The sequence below is a fragment of the Dasypus novemcinctus genome, chromosome 7 (assembly GCF_030445035.2).
Source record: "Dasypus novemcinctus isolate mDasNov1 chromosome 7, mDasNov1.1.hap2, whole genome shotgun sequence".
NCBI lineage: Eukaryota > Metazoa > Chordata > Mammalia > Cingulata > Dasypodidae > Dasypus > Dasypus novemcinctus.
Genome location: NC_080679.1, coordinates 88,964,517 through 88,984,027, shown reverse-complemented (window position 1 = coordinate 88,984,027; position 19,511 = coordinate 88,964,517). Strand labels below are relative to the sequence as shown.

Sequence of the window (19,511 nt, the reverse complement as noted above, 5' to 3'; positions counted from 1 at the left end):
GGAAGCAGGTGTTCAACCACTTGATACATCCACTCCCCTATAATGTATTATACATTCATCACAACCTTCAATCTATTTCCTTAATTCTAATTATTTTCTTATCTTTCTATAATTTCCTAAAATGTAACTAAATATATTAGTTGCATATGTGTGTGTATGTGGATACACACACACAAACTGGGATGGAAACTTTTAAAACACTGTTTTCTAATCATCAAATAATCAATATGGTGTTAAACAGTTGCTTGGTGGGCTGTGATGTACCTTTTAGGACTAGCAACATCTGAGATATCAATCCCTTTTGTTGACTCTCAGTACAGTTTTTAAAACCTCCATACGTGATTCTGACATTCTGCAAACTGTATTTGGAATTTAACTTGAGACTTTTCCCTTACAACATTTTGCTTAAAATACTGTATTGAGTTTGGATAATGTAAATATAATGCAAATTTTTCCTATGTAGAAATGGCTGAACATGTACTGAGAGATATGTATACTTCATGAAGTTTGGATTTGAAAAATCAAGGGATGTTCTATCAAAAAACCATCAACCAATAAGACTTGAAATAAGCAAAGTGAAGGACTTTTTTATCTCAGAGTGGCCAAAAAAGTCATGGGACCTGCTCTGATTCTGTCCAAGACAGGAGGAAGCAGGAGCTTTTTATGAATTAAGTTAGGAGAGACAGATGGGAAGAAAAATAGTTGTTCTCTGATTGCATCCCAACAGTCCTGCTTATAGAATATATACATGGCCATACAGATTGAATAGTCTGTAAAATCACTAGGCAAAGTGCTATTGCATTGTCACAATAGATATATTTAAAACTTCAAGAATTGCTGTCTTTCAACAATTCCACAAGGGATTACTCTATACTGGACAAATAATCGTAAAATTCATCGTGTTTAATACTCAAAATTTCTGTTTATTTAAAACTTGTTACTTTGAAGTTTAAGAAAATCTAAAATAACTCTTAACTCAATCCAAACTGTTAAAAATATTAAAAGGCAAGGGCTACTTGAGAAAGGCAATTCCTTGCACTAATTTCTGAAATCTTTATGTTGATTCTTTTATTCAAGGTCAATCGTTATCCTAGTAGCAGCATACCTGTCCTTAAGGACTGAGCAGGTAACAGATCTCTTTACCCCAGAGCCCTATAACTTCTTAAACATTGTTTCCAAAGGAAATGTGAACGCTTATCCTGTGCCACTATTCAGATATAGCAGAGGACAGCATGAAATTAACTTTTTCCTGTACGGCAAGAAGCCAAATAGTATAAAATTATTATCTTTTGGAAAGAATATTCAAAAATATAAAATTGTTGGTTTTCAGGCATGAAACTATTTTCCATAGCAATTGCAGGTTCAAAGATGAGAAAAATTCTTTATGATTACATTGCTATTTTAATAACAGCACTGTAGGTACTATATTTTGATATAACCCAAGTTTAGATCTGGACAATAAAGAAAGGGAGATAAATATCAATTTAATCAGTCATGACTCCTGGGCCAATCAATCAGTTGTGGATTTACTGGGTAATGAGAACATCCACTTACAAGTGCCTGCCTTTTCGAGGGTTACTCTTCTCTCTTGAGTCTTAAATTTTTCTTAATAAAAAGACTGTGCCTATTTGACAGCAGGGAGATGGGACCAGACAATGTGGGGTCCTTTCAGCTTTCAGAATTATGATTCAATATGATCTAGTGACTTGGATCACATGAGACCAATTTCTTTAAGTTCATCAAGTCTATTCTAAGGCATCATTACTCTTCAAAATAGGAACTAGGCATCTTAAAATGTCTAATTTTGATGATGGAAAACCTAACATAAAAAGAGACAAGGAATGACTAGTTGGTTAACTTGACATACTTTCATAAATTATATTATAGGTAAATATATTAAGAGGAAAAACTAGCATAAAGACATATGTAGTAAAGGAAAACATTACTTCTTATAGTACTTAATACTCATGTGTGGTGTACTAATATATGCAATAAGCATAAAACATATGGGCTCCATTTTATAATCCTAGAACATTCTGGAATATTCTTTATCTGGCAGATTCTCCAATACTCCTCATCTAGAAGGCTAAAAACTCATCAGAAACAAGGCTGAATAAAGTAACTGGACAACTAACAAAGCATAGAAGGTTTAGATCTTACTAATAACCAATGTCTGAAAATGTCTGCCTATTGTGCAAAAGCAATAGAATCTGTAGCTTACATTTGCTTTAAAAACTGCTAGCACATTACATTTGTATAAAGCATATGTATATGCTTATTACATAAAGTATTTTGTTGTTCTTTTAAAAAAGGACATTCTACCCACAATTATCTTTTGAAATGTATCTAAACTATGAGCACTGATAAAACTGTTTTAAGAAAAAAACAGTAGATTGAAAGACCCACAAATACATGATGTTCTGAGAAAATCAGATGTTACTTCTTGATTTACTTATGGAATTACATGACTTACTATGGCTATGTTTAAAAATCCTTCCTCACACATGAAATTACGCAGAATAGCCTGAAGCACAACAGCTTCCGGTGAGGATGTGAACAAAGTGTCCTCATGTAAACATGGCCAGAAAAGCAGACATGCCAGGCTTAAAACCAAAGCCGTGGCGGAGAGAAGTGATTACTGGTTCTCAACTCACCTTTGCCATTTGAGCTTGAACTCCACTAGCCTTCAGGGCAGACACGGCTTTCTGAGCTGCTGCTGGACTGTCAAAGTCGACAAAACCATAACCTGAAATGCAAAACACACTTAGATGTTAAGCTGCTCTTTTATGACTGTGTAAAGACTACAAGAATATTCCAGACACACATCATGTCTCTGATGTGGGGAACAGAAATGGAAACCCTACCGTCCTAACACTCCCCAAGCTTTTAACAGCAGCTGTCCTGCAGCATCTCAAGTCTCTTCTCCTTGCCTATCACCAGTAAGAGAAGCCTCCCTTCAAAGAGAAATAAAAGAGAGCCACCTTCTCCCTATTCAGCTGTCATGTAGTTACTCCAAAATGAGGTCTAAGTTAACAAAATAGAAACAAAAACAAAAAATCCAACTCAAGGAAATAGTATTTTAAATAATTCAGTAAGAAAGAGATCAATCCTATTGAGCTTACTGATGACAGAAACAAGCAGCAAAATATTACCTTTATTCTGCAGGCTACCCCTTATTTTCAAATAAGATAATTAAAATAACCATAACCATTAGATACTCATGACATTTACCCAAAACATAGCTGATTACTCCCTTCAAAGTAAAGAAGAAAGGGGGAAAAATGCCTCCAGATACCCGAAAGAGCTGTGCCATCAGTTCACGTCTTAAGGTGTAAACAGAAGGGGAAGGAGGAAAAGAAACAGAAAGAAGAAGAAAAAAAGAAAGGAAAAGGAAAAGGAGAAAGAAACCTCCTAAGGGAGATCTTGATTCAAAGCCTATTTACTCATAGTTTTGCCAGTAGTTTAGCTGGTCATCAGTTTTCTCAGGCCACAACAAATCAAAAGCAGGAAATTAGGAAAAAAGGCGTATGGGGGAGGGTAGAACTGCTACAAAATAAGCATATGGATGGTATGGCTAAGTGAAAACTTAATAATAAGCAATGAAAGGGAAAAACTAGACAAAGAACAGCATAAAAGTAAAGAATCTCAACAAATCCTGTGGCCATCATTGTATGGAACCATCATGGAGTTTTCACTGTGATAACAAGTTATTGAGAAATACTTACTTTATATTTAGTATACTGCTTTAAATATCAAGGTACCATGTAAAATACCAACAAAATTTTTCTTGGAACTCAAACCAATTATTATAAAATTAGTTTTAAATGGGTAAGAATATTCTGAAAAGAAAAGCACTGTTTGGAGGTTGTGTAGAGGAGGGTCTAGTCCTATCACTTACTTGCAGATATTTTTTTAAAATAGTAATTTGGACATTTTGGTACTAGTGTCAAAACAGATATCTGCTATATATCTCAATGAAACCAAACAGAAACCTCAGAAATAGACCAAAGGTCAATTTTGCAATAGTTGCACCCAAAATGTTGCCTGGTGGCAAAGAAAGTTATACTCAAAAAGAGAAAATTATCAATTAAAGAAATAGATGTTTTAGAAGTGATGAATGTTAAAGCCGGAACAAGAAGCAGTTTCCTTGTATTACTTGAAATTGGACTGAATTGAGCTTAAGGACAATGAAGGAAAATAGGCAGGTTGAAGAGAAAAAGAAGAGGACTGATCCAGGTTAAAGCAGCAAATGCTACTCAGCTGCCAGGTTAGAAATCAGGTTAAACATATTTTGGGTGTTACTTAGAAATCTTCTGTGAATGCTAATGCTACCACACTTTGGAGAGACACATAGGCATACACAGATGCTTATTCTCTCACTCCCATACATATTTTAGTACCAGAAAGAATTTTAGGTCATAAACGAACATCCAGCTACATCCAGTATTTATTATGAAATGCTGTATCATAATAAATTTAGCCACAATCTGACTAAAGAATATCTAAGCGCCCCTCTCCCCCCAATAAATTACAATAAACGGGATGGTCTCAATTTTGATGTCATCATATCTGAAGACACTATTCATACAAGGTACTGTCAGTATGATTTTAGCTGTTGTTTTCTTATAAAGATAAATCCATAATGGTTGTAACAAATGTTTATATCCCTTTCTGGCCTTTTCCTACCACATTATAGCTGTTTCATAAATATTTGCTGAAAACAAATATAATAATTAAGAGGTAACGTTTGTGTTATTTTTCTTTCTATATTACTTTCCAAATGAACAGAAGATTATATAAAATTTGGGTTATATCAATCATTTGAAGTTCACTACATAAAAATACATAAAGATGTTGTGGAAGATGGATGCGCTAAATAATACAGTGCCCTCTCATTAAGGATCCCAGGAGAATTCTGCTTAGGTTTTGGTACCGGAATAGCTACGTTTCACCTGCACCCTAGATTTTCCCCTCATGTAGTGATGCCTGAGTCATGGGATCAACTATGTTTGCTGTTTCTGCTTTGGCCAGTAAAAAATGCAGAGCCATATTTTTGGCCCACCGCTGGCAGGGGTAAATAGGATCTCAGGGAAGGCATTTTTTGTAGTAACTGAAGTTTCCTGCTCTTACTCTTATTTTCCCACGATCTGAATTATACGCATCTATTTTTACACATGTATGTGTGTTCTGGTCTTATATGCTACTTTGTAAGCAAAAACAATCAGTTTCTTAAACAATTCTGAGTTTTTGTCCTAAACTGATTACACACACACACACACACACACACCAGTGTTGATAAGCATTTAAATACCTTTTGTTGGCTAAATGCAGACAAAACTTGAAATGCAGAAGAGCAACTGATGTGTGAATTTTAAATTTAATAACTAAGGTACATGCTTATTCAGACCATATTTTCTTCAGCTTCATTTTCTCTTAGATAGGGGCTCCAAAATATGTTTTGTGACCTCTAAGATCTCATTGTAGATATAAAATTATTTGATCTGTTCTATCTCAAAAAACTGAGTACAGAACACAATGTTCATTCATACTAATGCTCTGTAATTAATCTCTTATCCATTAATGCACATTCGCCTTGAATCCATCGATCAATCTACCTAATCTCAAGCTAGCTATAACATGGGTACCATGTTATCTGACTTTATTATGAACTAAGTTAAGTGTTATTTCTACTCATTTGTCCTAAAGTTACTTCTTTAATTAGCCCTCTCATTCTTGCTTCCAGGATGTTTGTAGCTATACTTTGCTTACCGTTTCCTTAACACCTATTGCTGAAAAGTCTGTGCCAGGCAAGAGAGCCCTGAAAAATTTCTATCATTGCCTCCTCACCCAAAGGTAGTGTCTTATGGGACCTAATAAGGGAGGTCTCCAGGACATGGGTCATATCTGCAATCAGTTCTGAATTATTCCTCTTCCTACCTACAGCCCTTTTCCATGTGTTGACATTATAACGCTACATTAGATTTGGCATTTGTCCATTTTTACCCATACCTTTTCTTGTTCATGCTGACCATGTGGAATTTTGGCTTCTAGGAAGGAGGTTCTCCTCTGAGAAGAGGACACAGTAGTGGTCTTCTGTTTAAGGGTGTGGTAGAGAATTCAACCAGGTCATTCTCTTCCTCATGTATCTAGGGCACATCTGCTTTTCTTAAACACTGAGTTGCCATGTAAGATGCGGGAGGAGGATACAGTTGAGACTACTGTCTACTGTGATTCCCCTGATTTGAAACTGACGTTTGAATTCAACTTCCTGTGCTATGCCTTGGAAGGGTCCATTTTCCTTTATAAAACCAAAAGATTTTTCATTTCCTGCTCTCCCCGAATTATTTACAACTAAGCTATATAAGACCAATCTTGGCAATAAGTACATGCATTTCAGTCTTCATTTTAAGTCTTTCTAGTTTAATTCATTTAGAGTATTTACTGAGTACTACCACTCTACATAAAGGACTCCTCTATTCACCGTCCCACAGCAAAACTGCTGCAGGATGCCATGTTGATTAAACATGGGCTTAAATTTCTGTCACAATAGCTCCTTTAAATTTAGGCACTTTGAAGAACAGACAGATATGCAGTGAACCACTTCAATTCTAGATTAAAGGAAATGTCTAGCTTCTGAGAAGAGGGCGTACTATAGAGTTCATTTATGTTCTTTGCCTTTTTCAGATTGTGCTAAGCCACTGCCTTCACTGCTTGCAAAACTGGGGTCTAATTAGTGAAGATTTGCCTTCTCTGCCTATTCCCGGCAACCTTATTTCAATTCATGGGGTCAGTGGTTAAGACTCAAAGTCAGCTGACTCCATTCTTCCCTTTTCCTAGAAATCACATGCCTATTGTTAAGATGTTGGATCATTAAAAGTCAGAACCACAGAGCCTCAATGCGGCCTGTAGACGCCTCCTCTTCCAGCGCACAGAGCTGGATGAGCTCATCCTAATTACACAGAAAACTGAAGGTCAGTGCATTAAATTAATGCAGCAGTATATTTCAAAGGGGCTTATGACCTCCCCTCCCTATTACAATTTGGTCAGTGAAAATGGTTCTCTCCTCCCCACTGCCAATACTGTCAACAGACATTCAGCAGAGAACAATTGGGAGTATTGAAACATGTAATTAAGTACTGCTTAAAACTACTCTATTCTAATTAATAGAGCCAATTTGCACAATATGTAATCTTTTCAGTTCTTAAGTACAGTCCAATGGTCTTCAGTAAGCAGCTCTAATCTCTTCAGGCTGAGGAAAGAAAAGCGATTTTCTAACTTTACTCTTCTTTTAAAAGCAGGGGCTGAATGCCAACTAGTGCTTTGCATGTTTACTCCACTGGCGTCAAATCTGGAATTCTGGCAAAGTGCTCACTAGTGCTGGGTTTCCAGCCAACACTCTGCGAGAGACAATGTAACCAACATGCTGACATTGCAAGATAGAAATTAGACACTGGGTGACATATAAGATTTGTTTTTTTAATAAAATGGAGGTAGTTTTGAAACCAAAGATCAAGTTTAAAATTCCACCGTATTTTAAAAGCTATGATTGAACAAATAATCTGCCAAGAAAACATACCTTTGCATTTGTTCGTTGTCTTATCCAAAATTGCCTTTGTGGAGACTATTTTTCCATATCTAAAAAATTTTTAAGAAAGAAACAGAAGAGTTATAATCAACTTCTATTAAGGTCAAAGTCCAAAGAACACACATACCTTTTAATTAATTTTAAAGTACAAAGTGTTACTTTCTAAGGTACAGGAAATGGGAATCTAAACTCAAAACTAAGCTAGAGAAAGGGGAATGGCCAGGCCTCCCACTCAAATCTTCAGATAACAGTTTGATGTTTAATTTTGAAGACTGAGGTACTTACCTGACAACCTTGAGATAAACAAATGGTATATGAACCCTTTAAAAATTATTTTCTTCTGTGGTCATATGACAAAGCCAAATGCAAGTCTCCACATTATTAAAAAGGAAAGTGAGATGATCTAACCTGCCTTTACGAAATAATAAAGGGAGAAAAGCAGCCTGCATTCTGTTCTTTCATTTTTGTTCTGTGGACGGTACTCGTGGCTCAAGACCTGGGGTTCTTAACAAGGGGTCCGTGAGCTTGAACTGAAATTCAAAAAAGCAACATTCTCATGGGGACATGTTGGTGCAGGTATAATATATTTATTAAAGAATACACAGTACAGTGAGGACTTAGTAAGGGGTCCATGGCTTTCACCTGACTGACAAAGAGGTCTGTGGAACAAAAAAGGTTAAGAACCCCTGCTCTAGACCAACACAGAAGGACACACATGCATATTATGCATGTTTTACACATCTAATGGTATGTTTAAAGCAGGTAATTTTTACCAAAGGTTTTGATAACAGTTTATAAATGCATTTATTAACAACTCTTCTAAACTCATTAGTACGAACAGATTACTCTCATATACCAATGTGTGTGCATCAACACGTGTACAAGAAATGGACAATGAAGAAGATAACACAGTGAATCAGGGATTATACAAGTATTTGCATGAGGAATACGTTCAAGTTCCTTAATGTGTGAAAGAAATTAGGGAGAGAAGGATGAAAATTCAGAACATTAAGAATTGAGCACAATACTGAAAATCAAGTGAGAGTCTAATTTGTACGTATGTCCTAAGCCTACACCTTCCCATAGGACCAGATGCACGATGAAAAGCACTCTTATTTATCTACACTTATCTTCTAAAATTTGAGAGAAAACCTTTGAAAACATTTTATTTCCTTAAAAATCAAAGCCAAACTTTGGAGAATGCAAAAAACTTACTCTGTGTATTGGAGACTCAAGTTTCCTTATACATGGTAAATTTCTACTTTCCTATATATTAACTTAAAAAGTTTCATATTTTCTCTAATATAACTTCTTCATAATTGATTTTGAAGACAAAAAAAAAGTCATAAAAGTTTTAGGAAACAAGTATCTGCGTAGCAGTTTAAACAATTTTCTACACTGTAGATTTCAATTTTTATGATTGTAAAAAAAGATGAAATTATATTTACCTAGAAGATACAACTGACTTAAATCCCCTTTCTCCCCTAGTTAAATTTTTCGTATCTTCACTCTGTATAACCATGTAATCAAATGATTACTAACTAGACATGAGAGTAAAGATAATTTAGAGTTTCAAATGACAACAATATCGAAGAAGCATAATGCTACATAAACACTTTCAATTCCATGCAGATTCTGAGTATTTATAGCATTAATACAGGTTAGTAAACCTAGCAAAAAATAATTTTTAAAAAATCCATAAACCAGAAAAAAACAAGCGGTTGAAAGACTACCTTTTTGCAACCATTTATCCACCTGTGTTACATGCTTGGTGTTTACTCATGTTCTCGTTTACTCGTCTCTTAGATGAAAGCATTTTTAGATTGCATTCCTGCCTTGTATCTTTCCAAAAGTTGGGAAGTACGTTGGTATGACTCATTTTTAGGATAAGGGACTGAGAGTCACAGACTCTCTGAGGTGCCAGAGGTTCAGGGCCTTCAGTAAAACAAACAGAAGGACATCTGGGAGAAGGTAAAGCTCTAGCCTTCTACCCTTCTGTTTCTGCTCTAGCTTAATGGTGGGAAAGATATCAGGCAGAGATGATGAGAAAAAGGGATGTGGGAAGTAGGGAAAAAGAAAAGCCTCTTGGCAGCAGGGATACTCAATCCACTCCATACCCTCTTCTTTTAGGTTGTCTTTGATCTTTTTGCTACATTCGACATTCTCGGCACTTCTACATCACATGCAGTGCACCCCTCTCTTGGTTGCTGGGGCCCTGTGCTTTGGGATCTCATCTCATCTTTCTCAGCACCCAGTCTGTGGTTCTTTGCCCAATGAGCCTTTCCTCCCCCTCCTTAACTGAGTACTTTTGTTGAGCTTCATATGTGATCCCCGAGCCTTCCTTTTTCTTAGGAAATTTGTCCGAGGCCATGGTTTTAATTAACACATCTCTGCTGACAATGCCCAATTCTCCTTCCTGTTTTTTTTCCCCTTAATCCCATCGAAACTTTAGTTTGTCTCTTCCTCTTTCTACTTAAGTATTTTACCGTCATCTTACACCCACCATTTTCTACATCATATCTTCAGTAGCACCCTGAACACATTGTGCCCTGTCTCCTCTCCATCTCTTTCCATTCAACAGCACTGTCATTCCCCCCAAACTTCCAGCAAGCTCAGTGGGGGGGGGGGGGGGGGTTTGAGACATTATTAACTGAGCTATTCTTGAATCCAGTCAGTCGTAACTCTTTTGAATTTTGTCTTTGATAGACAGTCACTCTATCTACCCTTGACTGTGCCTGGATTGACAGAGAAAGCGCACAGCAGATCTTCCTGCCCCCCACCTCTGTCACATTAAACATGTCTCTCCCATCTATCCATAACCCTGTTGTACTCATGCTTAAAGGACCTGTTCAAACATCTTTTCCATGAAACCTAATTCCCCTCGTAGTAACCTCTTCAACCATACAGCTGGTAAATTTTTAAGAAATGAGAAAGGGGATTACATTTATTGCATTCCTACTCAAGTTTTAGGTACTGTGGCAGACATGCTGCATGTGTGATTCTTATTCGATTCCACTTCCCAATGATCCTATCAGGAAGGTGCTGTTATTCCTAGGGTTTTTGCCAAGTAGGATAACAAAAGCTCATACAAGTTTTGAGCCTAAGATTTTGCCTAAAATCCTAAAGCTCAAAAGTGATAATGTTTCAGTTATCACTATAAATTATATGAAAAACTTTCCTTTATATACTCAGAGTATGAAAGGAGGGGGACAAAACGGAAGATCTCTTCTGCTAAGGTATTAGAATAGATTCTCCAGGCCAAAGGAGTTTTGTTGTTGTTGTTTGATATAACTACAAGAAACAAATGTGGGTTGTGGTTGAAAAATGGAAAGAGACAGGAGGAAGAAGGGAAGCGAAGAGGTATTTCTGAAATTGATCACTTTTACTTTCTACTGTGGCTTTCGTCGTGATCTGCAGGTTAAGGCTGAAAGAACATGCATTCACAGAAAGTCAGAAAACACCTTTTGCTCTGTAGGGTGGCTATCCCATATTGACCTCCTGCAGGAAATGGATGCTCAGGAAGCTGCTATGGTGGTGTTCCCTGAGGGGTGCTAAGGCCCCCCCCCACAAAGTATCTTTTTTTGGTGCTGTTCACTCAGTTACACTGCTCACAGCACAAGAGCTTCCTACTGAACTAGACTCCTGAACTGAAGATGGAAGTCATTGCAGCTAAGTTAGCCTCTCAGCCACCAGATTGTGGGAGTGGTATACAGATCACACTAGTTCTGAGGACATGAGAAAAGGGCCACTAAAGCGCCAAGACCAGATCATGGGCAAGAGCCATCTGTCTAAGTGGTATTTCAGGAGTGGGAAAGGGGCAGACCATGTCCCATGCAGTCCAGATCTCCCTATTCTATAGCTTTACTTGCAGTAAGAGTTCATAATGTGGGACTATGGGCAAAGAGAAGCAACGTCAGATCATTAAAATTTAGTTCAATTCTAGTGTAGATTCTCAATGCATGTAAGAACAGCAGATATCTTTGTAAAACAGTCATAAAGCAACCAGATTTCTACCACCACTCCCTTGTTCCTATCTGAAGGTTGTTTCGTTTTTCTAAAATCAACATTAAGAAACAGGGACATAAAATGTACTGGTAGAAACAAATCTGCTGCCCAGGAAAACTTACATTCTAAGAACACAAAGTGGATCTAAGAAAGCAAGCCTTAGCATTTTTTAGGAGGGAAAAAAAAAGTTAATATGAAGAAGCTTTGGATTTTATCCAGCTTCAAAATAACAATGCTCAGCCCACAGCCCTAGCGGCTACTCAGAACATAACATTCTTTGTTAAAAGGAGATCATCTACTCCACAGGAAGCTCTGACAATAAGAGGATGAGGAGTAATTAAGAGATATGGCTACAGAAAAATTAAATTAGAAAGGCAATAACAAGCAAAACCTCATATTTAAAACTACTGATCCAAGCAAACTTGGTTAATAAAAGCAGTTGTTTCCATAAGCTTTTTGTGTAGAATCTGCTAAAACTTTTTTGTTCCACAGTTTTATCCACTTCTTTTCCATTTCCATTTATATCTTTTCCTTCATTTTCTATAAGATAAAATCCAAGTATACCTCAGTTTACATTTAATATATAAAGCCTAATTATTTCCTCCTGGCCTCCATACTTAATTCCTCCTAAATCCTAACTTGCTGTATAGTTAATTTCAATTACAAGAGAAATACAGGCTTATTGTAATTAGACGATACAGAAAAGTAAGTTGAAAACAATTAAAATCACCTGAAGTGCTAGATATGAACCTGTCTTTACAGACTTGGTCCAATGTGCACATGTACAAACACACACACTTTCTTCCAACAGGGAACTTAGTAATCTTCCCAGTTAGTGTTATAAGCAAAAAGCCTCTGTAAAGTGGAGTCCACTCCAACCACCACCAACAGATGGCGATAATGGTTGATAAGTTATTTTAATATAGACCATTCTAGTTGTAAATTCATGTAAGGCACCTTGGCATCATTTCCAATGTTGGGATAGTTTATGAAAAATACTAAACTTGGAAAAGCAATGAGTGTGTTGAAAATACTAATAAAAAGTACTTATAATTTAAGATAATTTAAAAAGTTTGAGAAAGGGACAATGACTTGTTTTAATAGCTGAACTGCTTCTGAAGGACAGAGAGGGGCTCATGCATTTTGTGAGAGATGACACTACACCAGTGCAAATGACAATAACCAGCAGAAAGGAAAGACATGGGGTTGAAAATCAGAAGAAAAAGAAAGAAAAGGAACAAAATAGGAAGTGGCTACAGTATCAGCATCAACCTAGTGCATTAGCATAGGGGAATAATAAAAGCAATAGCTTATATTTATATAGTACTTATCACATGCTGAGCACTATTCTAAGTGCATTAGGTAAATTATTTTAATCTTCACAACAATCTTTTGAGTAGGGAGAATATGATTTCCACTTTGTAGATGTGAAACTGAGGAACAGAGTGGGTTAGGGACCTGCTCAGGGTACACAGCTAATAAGAAGCAGAGTTGGAAGGCAGAAGTTTGCTTTGGAGTTTAAAGGCCAAGGATGTTGACAGTTGCAGAAACTTTGGTCAGGAGCCACAGATTGTTTCATAGGTTCAAAGCAATACCTGCCCTGAATCTACATAACTCTAAAAGAGTGAGGGGATAAGGACAGTGTCTTTAACTGTCAAAGACGTCTCTGAAACAGATGCAGATAACATATAGAATAACAGGGGGAAAAGGATTACTTGCTTTAAAATGGCCAAATGAGCATCCAGGAGGAGGCGAAATTCTATTTCACGGGAAGTAGAAGGGCCATTTAAATTACTGTAAACAGAATGTCAAAATCCAGGAGCAAGCACCATCCCAGAACAAGACGAAGGATCAGAAAATATCTAGAAAACTTCATATACTTCACATTCACCTCAGGCTGATCCTCTAGACAGGAGAGCTGAACTCTTGAGGAGAGCTCCAGCCAACAAAGTCAACTTGCAAAACTGTTTTTTTGTTGTTGTTGCTTTTGTTTTCTGCATGGGTTTGTTTTTGCTACCTCCTGGCAACAAAATCTCTGTCATATCACTGGCTGATCACAAACTTAAGGAACATACAGCTAAATCCAAGAATTAATACTTTAGAATATGAAAACATACAGAGTGAAAAAAAAAACAACTTCAAGACAAAGATTAAGGAAATGCTGGTCCATCTGAAGGAATAGGATAAAAATCCAGATAGCAACAAAGAAGACCTGATTTGGACATACAGCACAAGAATATTTTAAAAAATTGATCTTTAATATGCTCGAAGAAATAAAGGAAAACAAAGAGAAATAACTAAAGGCTATAAGGAAAATGATGAACGAACAATTTGAGAGTTTCAATAAGGAGAAATTTAAAAGGAACTGAACAGAGACACTGGAGTTAAAGACCATAATAACTGAATTGAAAAATTCCCTAGAGGGTTTCAACAGCAGATTAGAGCTGGCAGAAGAAAGAAGCAGGGAACAAGAAGACACGACAAATAAAGCGTTCAGGCTGAGGAGGAGAAAGAAACAAGAATTTAACAAAGTGAACAGAGCTTAAGAGTCTTGTGGGATACCACCAAAAATATGAATATAGGCATTATGGGAGTCACAAAAGGAGAAGAGAGAGAGAAAGGGGCCAAAGGAATATCAAAGAAATATGGCAAACCCCCCCCCAAATTTAACAAAGGACATGAATATGCATATTCAAGAATTCCAAAGAATACCAAACAGGATAAACTCAAGAGAACCACACACAGACACCTGGTAATCAAAACTGTTGAATGCCACGGACAAGGGGAGAGTTTTGAAAGCTTCAAGAGAAAAGCAATGAGTTATGTACAGGGAGTTTCAGTAAGAATAAGTGCTAATTTCTCATTAGAGACCAAAGAGGAAAAAAAGCAGTGGGATGAAATAAAGTGCTGAAAGAAAACAATCAGAAACTAAGAATTTCATAACTGGGGAAAATGTCTTTTAAAAAACGAGGGTGAAATTAAGCCTTCCCAGATAAATAAAAACTAAATTCATCAGTAGACCTGTCTAAAAGCAATCAAAAAGGACTTCTACAGACTGACAGGAAAGGGCATTAGAGGACCGGAAAAACATATAGAAATAAAGACCTCCAGTAAGGTGCAACATATGGGTAATTATAAATGCCAGTACTGTTGTACTGTATTTTTTGGTATGGAACTCTACTTTTACTTTTTATAGGTTCTAAATTACAATGCATAAAAAGTGATGATATCTATGGTATAGCACATACAATGTATAAAGATATAATTTGTAACAAGTACAATAAAAGGCGAGGGGACATAGGTATAACAACAGTGTTTGTATATGCTAATTAAGTTAAGGTGGTATGAAATGTAACAATATTGTATAGATTCAGAATATTATATGTAAGCCTACTGATAATGAAAAAAAAAGACTCAAAATGGTACAATACAAAAAAATTTAAAACATGAAAATAAGCATTAATGAAAGAACTGAGAGACACAAAAAGTACAAGACCTACAAACGACAAAAAGCAAGACAGAAAAATAAGTTCCTGAATTATCAGTAATTACTTTAAATGTAAATGGATTAAATTCTCCAGTCAAAAGTAAGAGATGGACAGAATGGATATGAAAAGCATTATCCAAGTATATGCAATTTATAAGCAACTTGCCTTAAATTTAAAGGCACAAGTCAGCTGAACATGAAGGGATGAAAATAAATAAACTCTGCAAATAGTAACCAAATATACATACCACATAAAGTACATGTTGACAAAAACTGTTCAAAGTGACAATGAAGTTCACTATATACTGATAAATGAGTCAATTCAATAGCACAACAATGATTATAAAAAATATTTACCTAATGGCAAGAGCCCCAAAATATGGGAAGTAAATATTGACAGATTTGAAAGAAGAGATGGTTCTATATTAATGATACGAGACTTCAATAAACTACTTTCAATAACAGAACATCTAGACAAAAGATCAATACAGAAATAGAAGACTTGAATACTATAAACCATCTAGACCTAACAGACACATATAGAACACTTCATCCAAAAAGCAGCGGAATACACAATCTTCTCTAGTACATACAGATCATTCTGCAGGATATACCATAAGTTAGGTCACAAAACAAGTGTCAATAAATTTTTAAAAATATTGAAATTACAGAATGCATCTTCTCCTACCACAATGGAATAAAGCTAGAAATAAAAAACAAAGGGAGAACTGGAAATTAAACAATGTACTTTTAAAGGTACACTAGGTCAAAGAAGAAATCACAAGAAAATTAGCAAATATCTTGAGGCAAATGAAAATGAAAACACAACATAGCAAATCTTATGGGAAGCAGTAAAGGCAGTACTGAGAGGGAAATTCATAGCTCTAAATATTTATATAAAAAAGAAGAATGATCTCAAATCAGACACCTAACTTCACTACTAGAGAATCTGGAAGAAGAGAAAACTGAATGGAAAGTGAGCAGAAGGAAGAAAATAACAAAGATTAGAGAGGTGATGAGTGAACTAAAGAATAATAAAGTTATAGAGCGAATCAACAAAACCAGAAGTTGGGTCCTTGAAAAGAATAATAAAAATCAACAAATCTTTAGCTAGAGTGACAAACACAAAAAAGAGAAAGGATGCAAATAAGTAAAATCAGAAATGAAAGAGAGACATTATTACTGAGCCTATAGAAATAAAAAGGATTATTATAGGATACTTGGAACAGCTATATGCCAATAAATTAGACTACCTACACTGACTCAAGAAGAAATACAAGTTCTCAACATATCAACATCTAGTGAAGAGACTGAATCAGTAATTAAAAACCTTCTGTGGCAGTTTAAGATTATTTTATGAATCCCAAGAAAAGAAGTAGCATGTTTGTAAACCTATTCCTCTGTGTATGATTGCATTAAATTCAGCTGAGAAGCCTCTGATTAGATTATCTTTTGAGGTTGATTTAGGCCTTTTTATTCAACCACATCAGTGGCCATGACTCAGGATGAGTCCTTGCCCCTTGCTAGGTCTGATATAAACAGACACTCACATAGACAGATATATAGGAAGAGGGAGAGTTCTATCATTTTTTATCCTGCCATGTGACAGAAAGGAGAAGGCTCAAACAGCTGAGGCCCTAGGGAGAGAGGCGTTATTTGTCTGATACCTTACAGCTGAATTTGGGAAGAAAGTGGTATAGCCAAGACTGATATGGGAAGCCCTGAGAGACAAGCTGTATGCCAGTTTGCAGCTAAAACTGGGAAGGAACTAGAGCAGCTGGGCCTGAGAGTAGAAGTGGGGGGAGGGGTGTAGAAACTAGGCAGAAACAGCCTGCCATCTTGCTTCAACACGTGGTAGCTGACTTTGGTGAGAAAGCACCACTCATGGTGACTTGCACTGAACTTTTCAAAGCTGTAAGCTTTTACCCCAAATAAAGACCCATTATAAGAGCCAACATATTTCTGGTACTTTGCATTGGCAGCCCCTAGGTAAACTAATACACCTTCCAACAAAGCAAAGTTCAGGAACAGATGGCATCACAGGTGAATTTTATCAATCATTCCAAGATGAATTATTATGAACTCTGCTCAAACTCTTCTGGAAAAAAAATTGAAAAGGAGGCAATACTTCCTTAAATATTCTATAAGGCCATCATTTCCCTAATACTAAAGCTAGAGAAAGTTACCACAAGAAAAGAAAATTGCATGCCAATATCTCTTATGAACAAAGATGCAAAAATCCTCAACAAAATTAAGCAAACTGAATCCAACAGCACACTGAAAGAAATATATGCCATGATCAAGTGGCATTTGTTTGTTATGCAAGGGTGACTCAACATAAGAAAATCATTTAATATAATACACCACTTTAATAGGAGGAAAAAAAACCCATAATGACCTCAATTGATACAGAAAAGGCATTTGACAAAATTCAGCAACACTTCTTAACATAAACACTTAGAAAACTAGCAGCAGTAGAAACCATCCTTATAATGACAAAGGGCATACATGAAAAATCCAGAGGTAATATACTCAATGGCAGAAGCCTGTAGGCTTTCCCTTTAAGATGTGAACAAGACAAGGATGCCAATTGTCACCAACCACTATCATTTAACACTGTACTAGAAGTGCTAACAAGAGCAATCAGACATGAAAAAGAAATAAAAGACATCTAATTAGAAAGGAAGAAGCAAAATTTTCCCTATTGCAGATCACTTTAGAAAATCCTGAAAAATCCACAACACAGCTCCTATAGCTAATATACCAATTCAGCAAAGTAATGGGGCACAAGACAATACCAAAGTAGAGTTTCTATACACTACTAATTAACAATCTAAAGAAAATATCAAAGAAAAAAATTCCACTTACAATGCAAGTAAAATAATAAAATACTGAGGAGCAAATTTAACCAAGGATATAAAGGACTTATACATAGAAAAACCACAAAATGGTAAAAGAAATCAAAGAAGACCTAAATAAATTGATGGACATCCCTCACACCATAGGCAAAATATTAACTCAAAATGGGTCAAAGACCTAAATATAAGATCCAACACTATTAAACTCCTGGAAGAAAACATAGGAAAGCATTCTTCAGAACCTAGGATTAGGCAATAGTTTCTTAGACTTTACATTGAAAGCATGAGCAACAAAACAAAAACATAAACAGCACTTCATTTAAATGAAAAACTTGTCCATTTAAAGATTTCATCATGAAAATAAAAAGAAAACCTACAGAATGAGAGAAAATACTTGGAAACCATATGTCTGATAAGGGTTTAATATCCACAATACATAAAGAACTCCTACAACTCAACAACAAGATGACAAATAACCCAATTAATAAATGGCAAGATACTTGAATAGACATTTTTGCAAAAAAGATACACAAATGGCCAAAAAGCACTTGGAAAAGATAGTCAACATCATTAGCCATTAGGAAAACGCAAATCAAAACCACAATGAGATCCCAATGTCACACCCACTAGAATGCCTATTATTAAAAAGAATGGAAAATATCAAGTGTTGGAGATGATGTAGAGAAACAGGAACGCTTGTTCATTATCAGTGGAAATGTAAAATGGTACAGCTGTTGTGGAAAACAGTTTGGTAGTTTCTGAAAAAGTTAAGTACAGAATTACCATATAACCTAGCAATCCCACTTCTAGGCATATTCCCAAAAGAACTGAAAGTAGGGACTCAAACATACTAGAACATCAATGTTCATAGAGGCATTATTCATAATTGCCAAAAGATAGAAGAATCCCAAGTTTCCATCAACAGATGAATGGATTAAGAAACTGTGGTATATATATACAAAGGAATATTATTCACCCATGAAAAGAAATGAATTTCTGAAAGAAATGGCAATGTGCCTAAATCCTGAAGACATGATGTTGAGTGAAATAAATCAGACATGGAAGGCTAAATCTTTTATCATCTCCCTGTTATGAAATAATTCAAATAAGAAAATTTGTACCAGTGGCTGGGATAGGGGAATGCTTAATTGCTACAAACTTTCTCTTTGGGGTTATGGGGAAATTTTGGTAATGCATGGTGTTGATGGCAGCACAACACTGTGAATGTAATTAACAGCACCAAATTATATATTTGAATGTGGTTAAAAGGTGAAATTTTAGGTTGTATATATAACAGAATAAAATTAAAAGCAAACAAATAAGAACAACATAGGACTTTACATGTCTCACTTTCATGTCTTTACAGCACTTCACATTTCTGTATCTTAAGAAAGAATATTATAATGGGAAGGAGAGAGAAAGTGTACTACAAACAGCAAACCCTAGTGCAAACTATGGACTCTAGCTAATAGTACAATTAAAACAATACTCTTTCATCAACTGTAACACAGGTACCATACTTATGCAAAGTATTCATAATGATGGGTAGTATACGGGAATTCTATATTTTCTGCAT

The 19,511-nt window shown here is 35.9% G+C and overlaps 1 protein-coding gene across 14 annotated transcripts in view; it reads right to left on the bottom strand.

The window, feature by feature from the left end:
* The window catches only part of RBMS1 (RNA binding motif single stranded interacting protein 1), a 225,903-nt gene that overhangs the window by 39,484 nt on the left and 166,908 nt on the right, over positions 1-19,511 (bottom strand). For all 14 annotated transcript variants that reach the window (XM_058300786.2, XM_058300789.2, XM_058300794.2 and 11 more), the window contains exons 3-4: positions 7,577-7,635; positions 2,655-2,746 (exon numbers count right to left, since the gene is read on the bottom strand). In XM_058300786.2, the coding sequence (XP_058156769.1) occupies positions 2,655-2,746; positions 7,577-7,635 (151 nt within the window). The remainder of the gene's footprint in view (positions 1-2,654; positions 2,747-7,576; positions 7,636-19,511) is intronic.